Source organism: Pyxicephalus adspersus, chromosome 1 (assembly GCF_032062135.1).
Source record: "Pyxicephalus adspersus chromosome 1, UCB_Pads_2.0, whole genome shotgun sequence".
Taxonomy (NCBI): domain Eukaryota; kingdom Metazoa; phylum Chordata; class Amphibia; order Anura; family Pyxicephalidae; genus Pyxicephalus; species Pyxicephalus adspersus.
In genome coordinates, this window is record NC_092858.1 from 98267557 (window position 1) to 98286141 (window position 18585).

At 35.1% G+C, this 18585-nt stretch overlaps 1 protein-coding gene across 1 annotated transcript in view; it reads right to left on the reverse strand.

Moving 5' to 3' along the window:
- LAPTM5 (lysosomal protein transmembrane 5) overlaps window positions 1-18208 on the reverse strand; it is a 29919-nt gene extending 11711 nt beyond the window's left edge. Inside the window, exons 1-5 of the mRNA XM_072420220.1 lie at window positions 18088-18208; window positions 7020-7110; window positions 3424-3497; window positions 2134-2259; window positions 1916-2044 (exon numbers count right to left, since the gene is read on the reverse strand). Coding sequence (XP_072276321.1) covers window positions 1916-2044; window positions 2134-2259; window positions 3424-3497; window positions 7020-7110; window positions 18088-18171 — 504 coding nt within the window. The 5' untranslated portion in view covers window positions 18172-18208. The remainder of the gene's footprint in view (window positions 1-1915; window positions 2045-2133; window positions 2260-3423; window positions 3498-7019; window positions 7111-18087) is intronic.
- Window positions 18209-18585: the final 377 nt, after the last annotated feature.

An 18585-nucleotide genomic window follows, 5' to 3' on the forward strand; every position in this document is an offset into this window, starting at 1 on the left:
GCATACTCGAGTCCGGACCGCGGTAATCCGCGATCGATGGCCGTGCGTACGTTCGCGCTTCCAGCGAGCGCGGATTTCATTGATGAATCAGGGGCGATAACTTTTCATCAGTGAAGCTGGGTGATCCATCAAACCTTGAATGGGTTTCTTCAAGGCCATTCGCAAATGTTTTGAATCCTGGACCAGATCCATTCCAAGTTTGTTGGATCACCCAGTTTCACTGATGAAAGTGTATCCTCTCTTTGAGAGGTTTGAGAGCTTTAATAAATCAGGCACAATTTTTCTATTCAGTACTAAATCTGTAGTGATGGGAGATAGCATTTTTCTCTATCAAAACTGTTGATGTTGCAAAAATGTCCAGATGTTTCAGGTATATGTGAATGTTTCCCTGTTGTTAAACACTCCTAGTTATGCTTTAATATTTTATATAGATACATATGTCTTATTTTTTGTACTTAGATCATCCGTCTTGTAATGTATTCACCACTGTGTCTGACAAATCCAGTTGTTCAATTACTGGTAAGTTACTGTTAAGTTAAATTAGTATCACACCTGTACCTGAAGGGTTACTTGGGGGTTAGCAATCCTGACACTTGTAGTGCTATATAAAAGACAATTGTGTGATGGCAGAATACTGTAATATGAGCATAGATATTTTGCTGCATTTCACTACACAGCATTTACCTAGCTACTTGCAGAATATGGATACTTGAAAGTTCAAAAGCTAATGAGGGAGGAATGATTTGACAAAAGAAACAGCTTGCCTATAATATGTCCAGCAGGAATATATGCTTTGAAAAAGTTTTTTTTTAATTTTTTTTATGGTGTCCTTGTTATACTTATTCACAAGGTTATTGAATTACGCTTTTAAACTCAACATTTTGGCAATGAATGTCATGAACATGTCTATTATATCAGAGAACTAAGCATAGTATAGTAAAAAGCTTTAACTTTTCCTGTTTAGTTAAATAAAAATGAAAATACCATTCGTATATTTTAATAAAAATGCAATATAGAATTATATTGCGCTATAGAATATTGCACTATAGAATTATAGAATGCACTATAGGATTACATATTCATTAAAGAAGTAGGCATATCAAAGCCAATAGGAATGGTAAAACTTGCCAGGGCAGATCCTAAAAAGCAGCTACACATCTATCCTTCTTTGTTGGTGCCACTATTAATGTAGATGTAAACTCTAACTAAATGGCATCTAGTTGGCTAAAGCACTGGACCTGATTTATTAAAGCTCTCCAAGTCTGGAGAAGATAGACTATCATGGGAAAGCCTTAGTGATCCAGCAAACCTGGGCCCAGGTTTCTCTCATCATCTCCAGTTTTGGAGAGCTTAAAAAAATCAGGTCCACTTTGTAGGATGTAGTAACTCCAGAAGAAATCTGGAATATAAAACCAGAACATTTCAAAAGATTTACCAGGGGATTTAAGATTGTAGGCCAAAATATACTGAAAAAAGCATCAGGTGAAACTTGACTTACTGGCCGATCCACAGCAAAACGTTTAGATAAAATTATTCAAAATGGAAGAATGGGAGCAGGGGACGTTGACCTGTAGCTGAGGACAGCAGACATAACCAGAAAGCTTGTAAGGGAAGCTCTGACTCTTAATCACTTGTTGCATGATGATGAATACGATTATGATTAAGTTCAGTAATAATTAAAACGGAAATATTTCCTTTGTATTAAACAAAATCCAATTTCACATTTTCTTGTTAGCAACTTTACAACAGGTATATAATTCAGTGTTCAGTGTAGTGTTTTTGGTCTTTAAGTGTAGTTTTAACCTTAACTTGTGTTTTTACTTTAAAATCCTTAGCTACACCTCAGACACAGTATAAATTACAGTCCCACTCCATTGTGTCCCAAATGTAAATACATTTTTTCCCAATTACATACCAAGTAGCTTGTAGCCTTGAGATCAATATAGTTTCGCACTTCAACAAAGCAGCTAGAATAAGTCATCAATCTGAGACACATTTCACAAACTTTCTGTACTGTATCTTGAGTGTCAGGATGAACATTTACCTAAAAATAATTGGACGGAATTAGGAAATTAAAATTTTAGGACACTAAGTAAACAGAAAATACACCCAAAAAGTACTTAAAGGACCCACCATGCTGCCAGTGACATATGCTTGGTCAGGAGACATGTTACTGTACACACTACCGAACATCACAAAACTTAGGATCAAATCCATTGTCTGCAAAGCCAAGAATGGCATTACCAAGTACCTTCGATTCTAGAACACAGGGAAAATAGAGAGATTATAAAGCGATGTGATTATTACATATTATATGGCTATGTTCACAAGCACAGCTGTTGCTTAAGAGTTTTCGCCAACACATTCTAAAACAAAAAGAGCTCCAATTTCTGTTTTTGTACAATGAACAAAACATGATGCTGGGATTTGATTTGCTGTAAAAAGATGTTCAGACTGGCAAATCCCAAGATCACATTGCCAGTTTTAATGATTGCAGAACTAGAGCTAATTAGGCATCTAGACACTAACAGATGTGTTCAGACACATATACATTGAGATCTGAGCCTTGTGATAAACCCTCCTTAGCTCAATTCAATGTACTTTTGAATAAAATTTACATTTTAGTTAGGTGACTGCTGATCTGAACTATGCAGCGGAAGATTATTCTGAAATGTTTAAAATTTAGCTTTATTTATGAGCAAATCTTGCAAAGCTCCTCACAACACAGCTTACCTTAAAGCTAAATTAACACTTAGAATATGTCATAATCACCTACAAACATTGCATATAGCGTTGTCGCCCTATAATACAAAGTGCCAAAACAAGAACCTTTATATCCATGTTCATTAGATGATATTTTCAAGTTAAATTCACTTAATTAAATTTTAGTGGTTGCTGCATCTTCTTTAACAAACTGTCCCTAATTTATTTTAATTTCATTGCTGAGGTACAGAGAGACTATCAACACAAGATTGTATACATTATTTGTACAGCTTGTTGCCCCTGCCCAGATTAGGAGAAGGTGGAAAAAGGTTAGGCAAGTGACTGCCCTGTGTCTGGGAGGAGGAAGAAGAGAATGACTTTTCAGCCACTCCAATACCTTATGCCTTATAGATGTAAATTCCCCAAGCTCCTTAGATCCTCATTTTTTTTAATAATCACACTAAAGAGGAAGAGGTGAAAAAGGAAGGGTAATAGGAGTAGACAAATAAGAAGGTTTGAAAGGTGGATGAGGATGAAAAAGTAAAGGAGGAGAAAAAGATTAGAGGGGGAAGAGAAGGTAGAGATCACATTTCTAAGGTTTGTCACCTACTATCCTCATGTGACATTACCTCTACCTTATCTTTTAGGCTTGACTGTTAATATTTTATAGTAGTTATACATAAGACATCAATTTAAAGTTTAAAACCACAATTCACCTACCACTATAATGCCATATAAAAATGAGATGCTGATCAGAAGTAGGACCACAAGCAGAAGATAACTGGAGATTATATCTGATGGAAAAAGAGAAAGAATATAAAAACATGAATGCATGTTCCACTTAATTACATACACAAACTTAAAATATTTATTTACTGACTACTGAATGACCATTGGGTCTCTATTGCTAGGTTGGTTACCTTGGGCAGTTCTTACTTTGACACAAATATTTTTACACAATGATACAAATGGTTATTTTTCTATGTCCCATGCCCATACATTAAAATGATTATAACAGAATTCTGAATACATTCTCCAATTTCTAAGATCATAGTTACATCTTTTTACGCATAATAGATAATGTGTCTGTCTTTAATGAATACTAAAATACAGATAACATTTTTTATATACTGTTTTATATTAGTTGATTCTAATATTTATAAAAACAGCAATCATCTCCTGGTGAGCCTTTCACACATACTTTGATTAGATTGTCCAGTCTTATGCATATTTTATTCAATGCACTTTATTGTCAGTCAGCACTATTAAATCTTTCACAGTGTGTCAACAACTGTCTTGTCATATGCCACCTCCAAATAGAAACGCAGTCACTTATAAAGTGTGAATTCAAATTAAAAAAGGATCTCCCAGCAACTGGTGGCTTTCCAGTGTGTTAGTGTAATGAATTGATGTACCTTTAATAGGGAAAGTTGTAATCTGTCTTTTTCCTAGTATTAATCTTACTCAATCCAATAATTGTTCATATATTACATACTGGATTGGAATTGCATACAATGCACCTATTTTAGTGTGTTTACAATATCCATTGTTCATATACTGTATATTTCACATCTGTATAGTTATGCACTATCATTTGCAGTGTTCCACTTCTTTGCCTTGGGTCCCCTCCATATTTCAACCCTGGGAGGTTTTTGACAAAAAGGAGCCATGGGAAAATATTAAGTGGGTGCCACAAATAAACTGCATACTAGTTTCTTGCAACCCTTCCGTTCTGTTTCAGTTGGGGTCCTGAAGAAGCTGCAGACCCTGGGCATAGTTCTGGTTCTACTTCCCTGATTCTGTAGCAGGTTTTCACTTCATTTTTACAGTTCCTTTTATGTACTGCAAATTCTCTTCCCTTTTGATTTAGTGCTGCCAACAATATACTGGTATCTGCACTGTTTCACTACTCCTCTTCTCCTTTTCTCCATGGGCTCAACAATCCTGCTTCACTATTCTCTTGTCCTGTGTAATATATATATACATTTATATATATTTTGCAAAAGTTTTATGCAAGTTTCAAAAAATGAGTATCTGCTGACCATTCTCGAGTTTCAAAGAAGAGTAAGCATGATATGTCTTCCAATCTGCCATGCTTAGTTTTCTTGGACAACCACTGCATATATGGTCCTTAACATTGCCTATTTCTTTGTGCTTTTTTTAAAAGAGCTTTAACCACACATCTTAAAACCCCAGTTTGCTTTGAAATATTTGTATGGGAGAGACCTTGTGGATATAGTATAACTACCTTGTGCTTTCTTAAATTAAACCATATCATTTTTTTCTCTTCAACATGTGTACAAATTATTAAAAAAAATTTCAAAATTCAGAAGGCCAATCTCAGTTATAATTCTCAACGTGTTTCATAGACAGTCCACTTCCTCAAGAGTAGATTGAGATTCAATTCACAGTCAGTCTCTGGAAGTTACGGCCCCCTCAAAATATTGGAAGAACAACCCATACAGGGCTGCAGCTGAATGCATCCAATGTTTGGACTGCTGATAAAGGTATCTTTAAAAATATCCTGAACATACAGCTGGTCCCTTATGTACAAGCACAACCAAAAAAATTCATACCAATAAATCTTTAACAAATTAAACCTTGTACACTTGATGTAGCCATCCAATAGGTTTTCCTCCAGGGTTTGGTTTGTTTTTTGTTTGGTATTGCTTTGCATGGTCTAACAATTACTTTGAGGTTTTTTTCCCCAGTATCTAACAACAGGCAATGTATCATTTGCTGGCACATTAGGATCTGTGCAGCCCTCCAAGGATATGTCCCCTAGACTATCAGCGACCCTCTGCCAAACCAATCATCCTGGATTGTGTTGCAAGCAGCATAATGTTCACCATGGCACCATGACCATCCCTAGTCTCTTTTTTATCTGTCTGGATTCTGTCGAATCTGTAGAATTCTTGCAGCGCTTACTCTGTTCCTCTCTGCAAAGGTATACAGATACCGGTACTGCTGTAGGGTTGGTGCCCTTCAGTGTAATGTTTAAAGCACTGTTTCCCCGTATTTCCTCCTTGCTCTTGGTTCTGTATTAGGAGGCAAAGAAACCTTCTTGCAACAGCATGTATGGATCTGGAGGTACAACCTGAGTGGCGTGCATGCTAGTGTACAGTATCAGTAGTGATAAAGGTACTAGCAAATGCAAGACCGATAAAAAAATTAAGTCAAGCATAAATAAAGAGAGAGAAATGGTCTGTGTTCAATGCATTCCTTCTTTAGGGGTTGACTTGCTGACGCCACTCCTGTCCATTTGATTTTGCTTTCACTAGTAATAAAGCAGGTAAAACAAATTTAACACAATGATTCTTCCTAACGGGAAAGATTGATATTCCAGAAGTTTATTGGTGTTATATGGTGTTGATTGAGTATTGAGAGTTTTTTAGGGAAATGTATAAGACATCACATAAAAAGGGGCTGGATTTAGGCACAGTAGACAGAAGCAGCCTATTTACAAACTTCCACAATATTCCAAGCCAGGTTCATACCAGTAAACAAGATAATGTTTTATGTAAAAAGGGTAATGTATTAGAAGTCAAAGATTGTAATCTTATAGATTAAAGTGATGGGAATCCGGCCCTGCTTTGAATATTTCATATTTACCACATTTACAGTAGCTTATACAGTATGTGCTAATGTTTTTTTTAGTAGTTTCTTATGGCTGGATTAGAAAACTGGAGGAACGTTATTAACCTGTGTTGACATGCTTTGGGGTTTATGGTAATGGTATCCTTTGACATCATTTTAAAATGTTTGTGAGATCATTAGGAATTCATTAAGAGCTGTACTTCACCTGCAGTAATTCTTTTACCTATTTTTGTCCTGTCCGGCTGGTATTGCATCCCCATTTACCTGCGACACATTTGTGACATCTACAAATGTCTTTTATCTATGAATTTAGCTCTCTATCATTACATAAACCTAAAGCTATATTGTTTTTACAATGATATTCATACCCAAAGTAAGAGTAGGAAGACTTTTCAGACAATGTTTGTGTGACAGTAGTTAGTTTATTGCATTTCAGGCTTTATTATTAATGTCATATTGCTCAGTGATACATTACTGCTAATCTACTCATCACATACAGCATCACTATTACAGCATATTGGATTTCTGATTACCTGCTGAAAGAGAGTGACTGATAATTTAGCTGGAACTACAGCATCTAATGAGCACAGTGGATGAACATTAATTTCCGGTTTGCCACTTTAAGAAAAAGAAGAAGTCCAGGAAACCACAACCGCATGTAAGAAATATTAATAGTCTAAAAAACAAGCCTTAGCTTCAGGTAATGACTGTGTGCTTACCAAGGCGAATATAATTGCTGATCTCAAGGCAGCAGCTCTTTCTTCTGGCCAGTTCAACAGAATACTCGATTAAAAGAATAATGCTTAGTACCTGTAAAAATTAAAATAGGAATATATGTAAGTTTCTGCACAGTACATTGAATAGAATGTATTATTTTATGCATAGTATCATAGAATATTTATGGTGAATAAATACCAGGTTTTTCCTCTGGTGGGCCTTTACTTTACCTATTAATGATACGATTAAGTCTGTATCTCTGCCAAGCAAGGGAAAATAATATGCACAGTTTTAAAACCTAAGCTGTTTTATTTTTTCAGGCAGATCAGAAAAGTTTGCAAGACAACCTTTAACCTTTTTCTTTTCAGATGTAGTCTTTTCAGACCTGCAGGATGATCATTAAGGGGCTCATCAGTTCAACGTCCTTCTATTTTCCTATAAAGTCATCTAGGCACATGGAGTGTAACAAGTATTCAGAAAAGGACAGTCAAAAGACCTGGCTTGTTTGATGACTCAATGTATAGAAGCAAGTAATTCAATCATAAAAGCCAGACGACTAGCTTTTTTTTAAAGTAGAAGTTAGCTAACAACTTCCTCTCTTAGTAGGTTTTATTTATTATTATTGAACAACACAAACAGTAGAAGTTGTCAAACCTTTAATTATCTTTATACTTTCTGTCCTTCTAGCTTGCTCATTGTTAATAAAAGGTCATCCCTACTTCAAGTGTGTTGACATACTTTTCTGTTTTGTTGATTTTTTCCCTTTTTTTTATTAGGTAGTATTAACAGGCTTTCACACAAAAATCAATGACACAGTACTGCAAAGGTACCTTGGACAGCAGCACTGTAAGGATTATCTTTGACCATTAGATGTCATTTCTTGGTGGGGTAGGTATGCCTAATACATATATTTAGTGTACATTACAACAAGCAGTGTATATAATCTTCATTTTTTTTATGTGTTCATATTGTATGCACAAAATATGGGCACTTCTACTTTTGTTCTCAACCAGCAGTGTATGCTCTAGTTCTCTGTACATCTGTAGCAATTCCCTAAGACATAGCAGTAAATGTAAGTTTTACAAAAAAAAGAATATTATTCGGTTTTTATTAAAATTCTGGTTTGTATGTAATTTAGGGGAACCCAGTAGGACATCCCCATTTTAAAGTTTTTGCTAAATCTGTTACTATCCAGTGGGAAAATGAGTTATCATGAACATCTGCTCCCAAAAAAGGTTTCAATTGCTAAGGGTTGATAAAGAACCAAACTACTTGTTTTCATTCCAATGCCATATGGAAGATTTTTGAAATATAATGTTGTAATGCCAAAAGTGGATTCCCACTGGACCTCTGTTCTGTTTTGAGCAAGGGCTTCCAACCACTATGATTACCAGTTTGCTAGTATTTTGGTCAAATAGAATATCTGACCAAAAATAGCAAGGCCTATGTTACATTCCCCCCAAAACACAACCAGAACGGGTCTCCATTACTCACTCATCTTGAGTAATGAATCTGCAGGGGCCAAAATTAACATTAATCAACCACCCCCTCTGTATATAACCCTCCAGTGAGAGAAAATTACGTAATTGGCAATTACATTAGGATATTACATAAAATAGAACTAGATTAGGAAGAAAACAAAAAAATGACTGGAAACAACCTCAAAGGGGGTGGGAATACTCCAAAATAGTTGAAAATGTATCCAAACATGTGGATCTCACTATTGGAGTCCCAAGTGATACAAAAGCCAAAAAGTATAAACAGCTCTGTCCTTGAGTCTTCTTTTCTTTGTTCCTTTATATTACTACGTATTTATTTTAGATTCTCTTCCTATTCCTTTTTTCAAATATGACATTGAGCTTTTAAAAAGCTCAAGTTAAACATTAGAACAAGTTACTTTCTAAGTCAAAAGTTAATTTATTTAGAGTAGCAGAACGGTTATATAACTCTAAATATGACTCTTGCTCTCTCCCTAGTTACAGTCAGAACATCGTTTTAACTCAAAATACAGCTTACAGTTTCAGGTTTTCAGTAAAAGTTCTCTTATCACAACACATGTCACAGGCAGATTCTTTTGGTTCCAATCTGAACAACTCTTTCATAAACCATTCAGAATTCTCAGTTTTGCAGACTCACTCATTTCCTGGAAATCAGACTTTAACATTTTTCCCCCTCATGCATTATTTTACTCATTATGGTACTGTGCTAAAATGAGTTTTAGATACTACTGATAATTACTGTGCACATTTTGCACTAAATATGTGTACATGCAATGCAATGACAACAGTTTTAAGACTTAAGTGATTAGGAGAACTGTATAAAATGTGTATTGTGCACTTCTAATTGGTTAAACAAATAATATTATTATACAATATTTCTAAAGTGCCAACATACTATGCAGTGCTTTACAAAGTCCATACTCATGTCACTAGCTCTCCCTTAAAGGGGCTCATATTCTAACAATCCTGCCTCAGTCATATATCTTAATACAGTCCAAGGGGGAAGCCATAATAATGATAATGTCCCAGCCGAGATTCGAACCTGGGATGCAGTGCTGCAAAGGCCAGAGTGCTAACCAATGGATTACCAATATGCACACGCTTCTGGCACTGCTTAATATGCCTAATTTATCATCCCATAGAAATGGCCTTGCTTTTACCTTCTAAGTGGCAGCGGCAGCCCTTGCCATACCTAGGAAGATGGGGCATGGTTGTGCACTGTACATACGATTTACAACTACAATGTAAAATTAATGCATTTTTGCTCTCAGTTTAAAAAAGGCTGAGGGCTCCTCAAATAAATTTTATGCAATGCAATATATTGGTTTCACTGGTTTTCACACAATTTAAAGTGAATTTGTATACTTTAAATTATAGAGAAGCATTGACATTTTTTTTTTAATGCTCCATTAAATTTGTTAGTTTACTAATAGTCCAAACTATCCAAAAAAAAAGACTTTTTTGCTTTTTGATTAAAACTTTACACAGTATGTAAGTCATAGACTCAAGCAAACTCTGAAAAAGGAACTGCATTGTAAATGGCTTACGTAAGGACTGCAAAAATAAATACATAGATCATAGCTGTCATTTAATTAAGGTTTAGGATTAGTTAGCCGTTATTAACATCATTAAAGCGTGATGCTATCCAAAGCGATTACTGTTTATTATGAAACCACATGTAGTTCCAGCTGTAAGGAGGTGAAGCACTGATTGTGTGCAGCCATGGAATAGGTTGTGTACATATTTCCATGAATGTTATGTTGGTGCGTGGTTGCCAAAGAAAGATTTGTGTATGTAACGTCCTGCCAACCCCCAAATTGTAATAGTAAAGAAAAAATTAGGGTGGAAAAAAACGAGTTTAGTTTATGGCAGATATCTTTATTATATAGAATGGCGCATAACCTTGATGTATCACTTCTTATAGGAATACTCTGTCTAGGTATTACGCGTTGATTTCTAATAACTAAAGGAATCACCTCATTATTGAAACCAATTCTCTGTAGGATGTCACCAAGTTAATATAGGTGGCACACTGCTCTTCAGTTTATATATGTTGTTTGGATGTTGAATAATAAATATATCTACCATAAACTAAACCCCTTCTTTTTTACCCTAATTTCCTCCATCTTTCCATGAAGATATTGAATGTTTCAATTTCATTGTAACATATATATTTATTTCTGGCACAGCTTTTAACCTGTATTAGATAGTAAAGCAATATCAGGAAAAGTTAAAAATGAACAAATATGAAACTTTCAGAACAAGCAACACCTGTGTCATCCAACTTTCACAAGATATTTGACTGCAGAAAAGTTCTATATTTATAAATTAACAGCTGTTTGTAATTTGGGAACCAGATATTTATTAGCTATGTTCAGAATGTCCTCATGTCTTTGAACTTGTGCCCTGGGGGGGATGTTACATGTAATGTCCACCTTTGGCTAACCAGTAATAAATAAATAGGGGTGGCAGTGAGCGGTGGCTCACCACTGCCAGCTGTCATGTTTCCAAATGTTTGTTCTTTAAGAACTAACACTACCCGTTCCCACTAACACAAGCTTGTTCCCACTGCAGACCCTAACCTACCTATAGTCTTAGGAAATGTGACATTGTGCAGTGCCTATACTTAGTGTGAAACTAAGTGTTACTGCAAAGCAAGGCCACTTCCTCATAGGGATGAACAGAACAGGCCACTGATAAAAACAGTCTCTTGTTGCAGATACAAGCAGCATGTAACAAACCAGTCTGGGTCAACTTTGAAACATATATTTGTTTTTGCACCTGGAATCATAAACACTTGTCCCTATTCCTTATTGCATGCTGCATCCAGTATGCTACGCCTAGATGCAAATTCCTTCCATACAAGTTATTTTATCAGATTTGGCATTACCAGTAAAATTAGCATGACTTTGTAAAACCATATCAATGCTAATTAGACACTATGAGCCTAATTTAATAAAGCTCCCCAAGGCTGGAAAGGATACACTTTCATCAGTGAACCTGGGTGATCCAGCAAACCTGTACTGGATTTCTTCAAAGTCATTTGTGTTTTACTAGCAAATGTTTTGAATCCTAATCGGATCTCTTCCAGGATTGCTGGATCACCCTGCTTCACAGATGAAAGTGTATCCTCTCCAGCTTTAGGGAGCTTTAATAAATCAGGCCCAATGATAGGAATGATGGTGAAGATCGGGGGTGTAAAACTCTAATACACAGTGGACCAAAATAAAAAATTTGGAAAAGTTGCAGGACAGATATGTAGATGGTGTATTGGTACAGACCCCAGTTGGCTACATGAACTGAAAATCCCAACAGACTGTTTATTTAATAACAATGCATTCAGATTTTTATAGTGTGCATTAAAAGTGGGAAGTCATGTCCTGCCTGATTTCATGGGCATCCACTATCATTCATCAAGCCCTTTCCTCCCCAACTAAACTGTTCCTGGCTTGCCCCTTTCAATCATTAGGTTTTAGTCCTTGCAATCATGCAGTCCTAGCATCACATGTGGCTGTTACCACAGATTCCTGTTTTCAGGAAACTATGTATACCACCCTGCTGCCTCCTACCAGCCATGACCTGCCTGCATTGCAGACATTTAAAAAGGATATCAATGAATCCAAAATCTGGTATGTAAAGAAAATGTAAATGCTTAATTTAGTAATTGCCTTAGCATTTTGATGAGGGGAAAATAAGAAACCAGAAAAGACAAACATCTTCAGCTTTAAAAAATCCCCAACAACATAACTAATGCCCTAAACAGAATGAAAGCTTAGGACGAAAGTGCATGTGTTATTCATGTTGTTTCTCACGTTCATGATGTTAACATGAAACCTGCACAATCTGGTGTACAAACAAAGAATAGGGTGCACATGTCGGCATTGTATATTCAGACTCTCTTTGCCTTCTGCTTATTTCACACCTATATGCTCCTGCTTCACCACTGATTGGAAACATTTTCATCTTCCGATTCAGTGGTAACATTAAAGTTTCCATTTTCACTTAGCAATAGGCTCCCTTGAGATATAACCATGTCATCTTACAGACAAGATGTGCATTTGTGTGGTGGCACCTGTTATCATTAATGTAACCACAGGCACCAGCTGCCACAGCAAACTGATTATTTCCCTATGTATTCTATTGGCAGGTATATATGCCTGAATTAATCATAAAGCCAGCAATATTAGTCATACTCTGTTCACAACTACCAGCATTTTGTATTTAAAGAAAACTTTGTTTATTTTGCTGTTTAGGGCTATTATTTGGGGTTATCCAAGATTCTCACAGTTTTCTTCCAGGATCACATATTTTCCACTTAGGATTTACTTAGAAAAAGTTACATTTTGGTTGATAGCTGTATGAATCTTATTAAAAAAGAGACTGCTAATTCTCTGTGCCTTCAGGATGGCATTCTTTCTATAACAGTCAGTGGGGTGTAATATACCTCTAATATATTGTACGGATACCATGATACTCCATTGATATGCAATTTTTCCACTTGAGTGTAGGCGGATTACTTAATTATTGTGGACTCTGGATGCTCTGTTTCTGCATGGAGACCTAACTTTAAAGCATTGCTAAAGCCAAAACTCTAAGTATGGAATGATTATACCCTATTGGTGGAGATGAGATGTGTGTCCTTCTTTTTTACAATAAAGAAAATCACCTTTTGGAACCCCTCCTGGAAGATTTATCCTCTGTTGCTGTTCTGCTGACAACTCAAAATTTTGGATTTGAAAAGATAAGTTACACTTTGAGTAGTTTTGCAGAAAGAGACAGATGGTGTCCCATTCCAGCTTCCCCTGCACGTGCTGGGACTAAATGAACTCCTGTATGCCCCCAATAGGTATGTCATCCTGGCCCAGCCAATCAAAATGGCCAAGGATCACAACTATGCAAAGAAAAAGGAAAGAAAAAAAAAAGGAGGAAGATGGTGGCACCCTGCAATGGAATGGGGACAGGTGAGTATAGCTGGGGTTAGTTTTGCTTTCCAGAGACACACAGGGCAAAAACTTTGACACATTCTTGTGTAATCTAGGGGATTTGTGCTTTGTAACTCATCATCAGTCCATAATACAGGAAGTAATAGAATTACCCAGAACAGGTGTGTGCCTATATAAGATATACCCAAACTTCTTGTTGTCTTTTGTTGTTTCCCCTTCTCACTTTCTGTATTGGTGATAGAAATTGAAAAGGATTAATCTACCTGTAAATTACACTACTAACAAAAATTTGACAGGGCATTTTATTTTTTTTTCTCATTCTTTCCAAAACTAAACGATAAATGTTCCAACTATATACACAGTTTATTTACAAATCAGTTAACATTTTTAGTAAAGAATTATTTAACTCTCATTCAATACACATAGACCCGATAGGTTCCCCACCATAGAATGTTTGATGACTGTTAGATTCACTGCTTTATAACTGGGCCCTTTAAAGTAATATCAATCTAATTCAAAATAATTATTACCAGTTTTTACACAGAAATGTTTATTTAGTATTTCCCAGCATGATGTCCATGTACAGAAAATAGAGTGTGCTACAATTTCCCCATGGGAACCAATCCAATTTTACCATTTATAGGTTGTAGCGATCATATTTAAAGGTTTTTGGTAATTGGTTGTTCTGGGATTGAGTATTATACAAATGTTTTGCCTTTTCAGAAGTACAAATAGAAGTGATGATGTAAAAAAAAGTGAAGAAGTTATTAAAGGATCATCCGTTTCATGCATCAGTCTATCCCACTCTCTTTTGTTATTATTATGATGATATGGGATCACTATTTTCCAAGAATATATGAGAAGATTTCCCAAACAATCCCGCTGTCTGCTTTATACGTAACGTAGCGTACACAGCAGACCTGGAGTGGGAGATATTTTGATAGGAAAATAAAGCAGAGTAGCAGAGAGATGAGCTCCTCAACATGGTTCTTCTCTATTTACTGTTCAGCTAGAACAGACTTAGGATTTCGCTTTTGTTCCCCTAAAGTACATATGTCTTCAGTTGAAGTTCTCAGTCTGATGGTCATTGCCCTGGACTGAAGGTGAATATAGCAGCAGAAGATGTTTTTTATGTTACAGGACTAATCATTTTTATCTAGGTTTTCTTGTCTGGAGTTTTGTTTTCAGTGATTTTTTATTTATTTGTGTTTTTTTATAGCTTGTCTGTATTTTTTATCCATACATTACCACACCTTACAAGGTGGTGGCATTACCCCTAAAAACATTTTTGTATTTTTACCACCATTATTAAAGCACATTGTTTTCCTGATTTCTGGAAGTTTTACACCACAGCATCCTCTATGTCCCCCAACTTTGGTATTGTGATACCAATATAACAATATAACAATTTTCTAAACATTCTTAGAAATAGCAACAGTTAATTATAGAGGCTAGCGCTTTTCACAATATTATCCATACATTGTTTTTTTTTTTTTTTTGCTGTCAGTTTTCCTTTTGTAGTTTGTAAAAACAAACAAAATCTATAAAGGACATCAATAAAAATCCCTTTTTTGAAAACAATGTAGGGGTTAGAATTGCTGTCAGTAATTATTGTTGCTAGAATGTGCCTGTGTTCTGTTCTGAGGCCATTCAGCAGAACTGGTCCACAATCCAAACACTGTTGAAATTAACACTAAAAAAAATCTAGTCTCAGGCATGAATTGGACAGACAGATTTTGATTTGTCACATACACAAACATACACACAATAATACAGATCTATTCTTTATTCTGCACCTAAATTGAGTAACATTACTAACCTAGGACATCAAATTGTCATAGAACCTGTTATTCAAATCCTAAGAATTTTCCAGTATATCCTAATTGTTTTTATACATTATTCATTTAATGAAAGTAGTAAAAATAAGGCTTGTGCCAGTTATTATTCTCTGGAGAAACAATTTTATAAGAGTAGATAATGATGACGGGTAAAAATGAGTCAGAGTAAGAGAACGGACTGCATTAGAGAAAATGTATTTGTAAATAATTTAAAAATGACAGTACAGAATATTGCTCATTAGCTTCTCCAGCAACCCAAACCCTAGATTTGTAACCTTTTTAGCTAAGATCCAATGTGTTGATTTTCTGATATGGTTCTAAATTGCTGTACTCACTCACTGTCAATTTGGTATTATTTGAAGACCAGTAAAGGTGGTGCCCAATAAAATATATGTAACTGATATATTATAGCATGATATATGCCATATTTCTTTATATTTATATGGTGCCTATTTGGAGTGGTAATAAATATTAGCTCTTCCAACCTAAATGCAAATTCGATCATAACAGCTTATATGACTTCTTTTTTTTGTGGTAGTTTTGGTAAAATCAGACTGACACTTCATATAACTTGACTAAATTATTGATGTCTCCAATTACTTGGCATCTACTTTTCATTAACTGCAACAAACTTGTCGACACAACCTGTTTTCAGAGTCAGCATATTCTACTTTTCTTTTTACTTCTCCCACAGCCGTCGCCTTGTCAAAATTAATTATTTGGTGTTAAATGTATTTTTAACATTAATTATCTAATTTAGAATGGGTTACTATAAATAAAAAGCATAAAGGAAACTGGAAGCATACTACTAAAAGCATACTGCTCTTTTAATATTGATAATGGCATATTTATCCCTTAACTACCCAAGGTTAAAATATCTAACTTCGATTTTTTTCATTGTTTTATCTTTTCAACCAAAAAATGTTTAACAAATATAATGCCACTTATGTGTGGTACTGTTACTTTTTGCATATTACTAATTAAAGTCTTTTTCTTGTAAATCATTACTATACTGCGTTTTGTTGCTTTTTTAATGACTACCTCAAATAACTGTTTTCTGTTCTCCTCAAAAGACACTTCACTGAAAATCACAGGTATTGCTACCAGTGGTAGTTAATCAGGGATAATCCAAAGGCAAACCTTTGTAAAATAACTTTTACAGTTAAATGACACCAGAAACTAATATAGAAACATTAGTATTGAATTCTGCTGATTTGTGCTGCAATCATTTCCAATCTTAAAAAAAAAACTCAAACACTGTTCTGCAATGAAAATCCTGCATGTATTATGATTTGGAACTGAGCCCATTATAACAGCTAAATAATTCCACCTAGAACAGTTTTTGCTGGTACATTGTAATATGAATTGCTTTTTATAATTAGGAGTTCCTTAGGTTTTTTTTTTTTTTTAAGATGTAATTCTTAGACAAGGGTGGTGTTATGCTTTGTGTTATTAAACCATGTCCTGCCAACAACTATATTTAATAAAAAAAGACTAAAAAAGCTTATCGTTGCAAATTATTAGGTAGACATGAAAATAATCTATATATGACAGCTGCATGATGCATCAGCACATTGCCGACTGTGTATTGACACCACAATGCCAAAAGTAATCTTTTGGAACAATCCCTATAATCTATCCAGTCTCCAAAGTGACCATCCAAGATGATCATAAAGTGACCGCCAAAACCTAAAACAAATGTGTATCGGTTGCTTACTTGGATACTAAGGAATGTTTTAAATAGACAATCACCTACACAGTAACTTTGAGGGTGATTATTGTAGTAAATATTGTAGGCTGATAATTGAAATTGGGTAATATTTGTAAAAAAAGTATTCAGTAAATGTATTCTTTTTTTATTTATATGCCTTTATTACAATTTTTCAACATGTTTCAAGATGTCCATAAAGGGCAGTGAGCTGACTGGCCTTTTAGATGTGGCTAGTGACTTTCTCTCTGGCCTCGTAGCACTAGGGGTCCTAGGATGGAATTTGAGCCAGCCACTGTCTATTTGGAGTTTGTACAGAAATCGTCCCTTATTCCAAAAACATACTGGTAAGGTTAATTATTCTTCCTAAACTGACCTTTGACTTATTTTTTTTATGATTTTGATGATTATGGAATGGACATTAGGTTGTGAGAACTTTTGAGAGACTATTTAACATTAGGATAGGATAACGTTAGGATTAGGATAATGACTTAGAATATGCCAATGCTACAAATATGCATGAATTAATAACCCTGCCTTTATACCTTGATATTGGTATTTTGTGTACGATTTCGAACCTTAGACCAAGATGGTATGTATTTTAGAATGCAGTTCCTGTAGTGAACCATTAACGATAAGACACAAAATTATAAGTTATAAACAATATGAATTGTTTCTTCAGAAGTGTTGTTTAGGTTGAATTTTGATTCTATATGGAAAGTGATAACGTGCACACCCACAAAGATAACATATTACCTAAAAGGCTAATTAGGCTATACAAAACTGTGGTGTGAAAGCATACATTCTGCCTATTGTTAATGGAAGGACAACACAGATACAAGTAGTCCAGGTAAAATCCAAGACTAAAATGCAATGCTGAAACATCTACCAAAGTAAAAAGAAGCTAGAAATCTGCAAAATGCTAAATTTTTATCAATATTTCCTGGAGTTTCCTAGCCTATTTTCTCTAGAATAGTCCTATCGGTGCATCTGTGTATTGTTTCTGAGTATTTGCAATGTGAGTACTAAGATGCATGGTTGCTAAGATTTAAAACATAAGACAAATACACTTCATGACTTACCAAATGGTATGTGGCCAAAACATGAGCCACAACTCGGATCTTGTTGCTGGATTTATTAGATGCCTCAGCCTGTTTAGCTGCCATGTCTGTGCAGGATTTTGTCTTTGTGCTAGGTCACTATTGCTAAGAAAGAAACTTGTTTGATGTACAAACTCAAGTAAGTTTCCTTCCTGTTTTCGTTCTCTTTCACATAGATGTGAAGCTCAAAACCGATAAGATTATATCTGCATGGGACAAATATAGAAGCAGCAAGGGGATGTAAAGCACTAATGCCTCATCACTTGCTCAGACCTGGCATACTTATTTTTTTCCCTGATTGCACTGTGAAACTTCAGTTTCTTTACTTTTTGCTTCAAATATATATATATATATATATATATATATATATAAATATATTTAGTCTAGCTGTAAAAAAGGAACCTTCCAATAACTTAGTCATTTTATTTTAAAAATATATTTTTCTACATCAGTACGATGCTTATAAATTATATATTATTT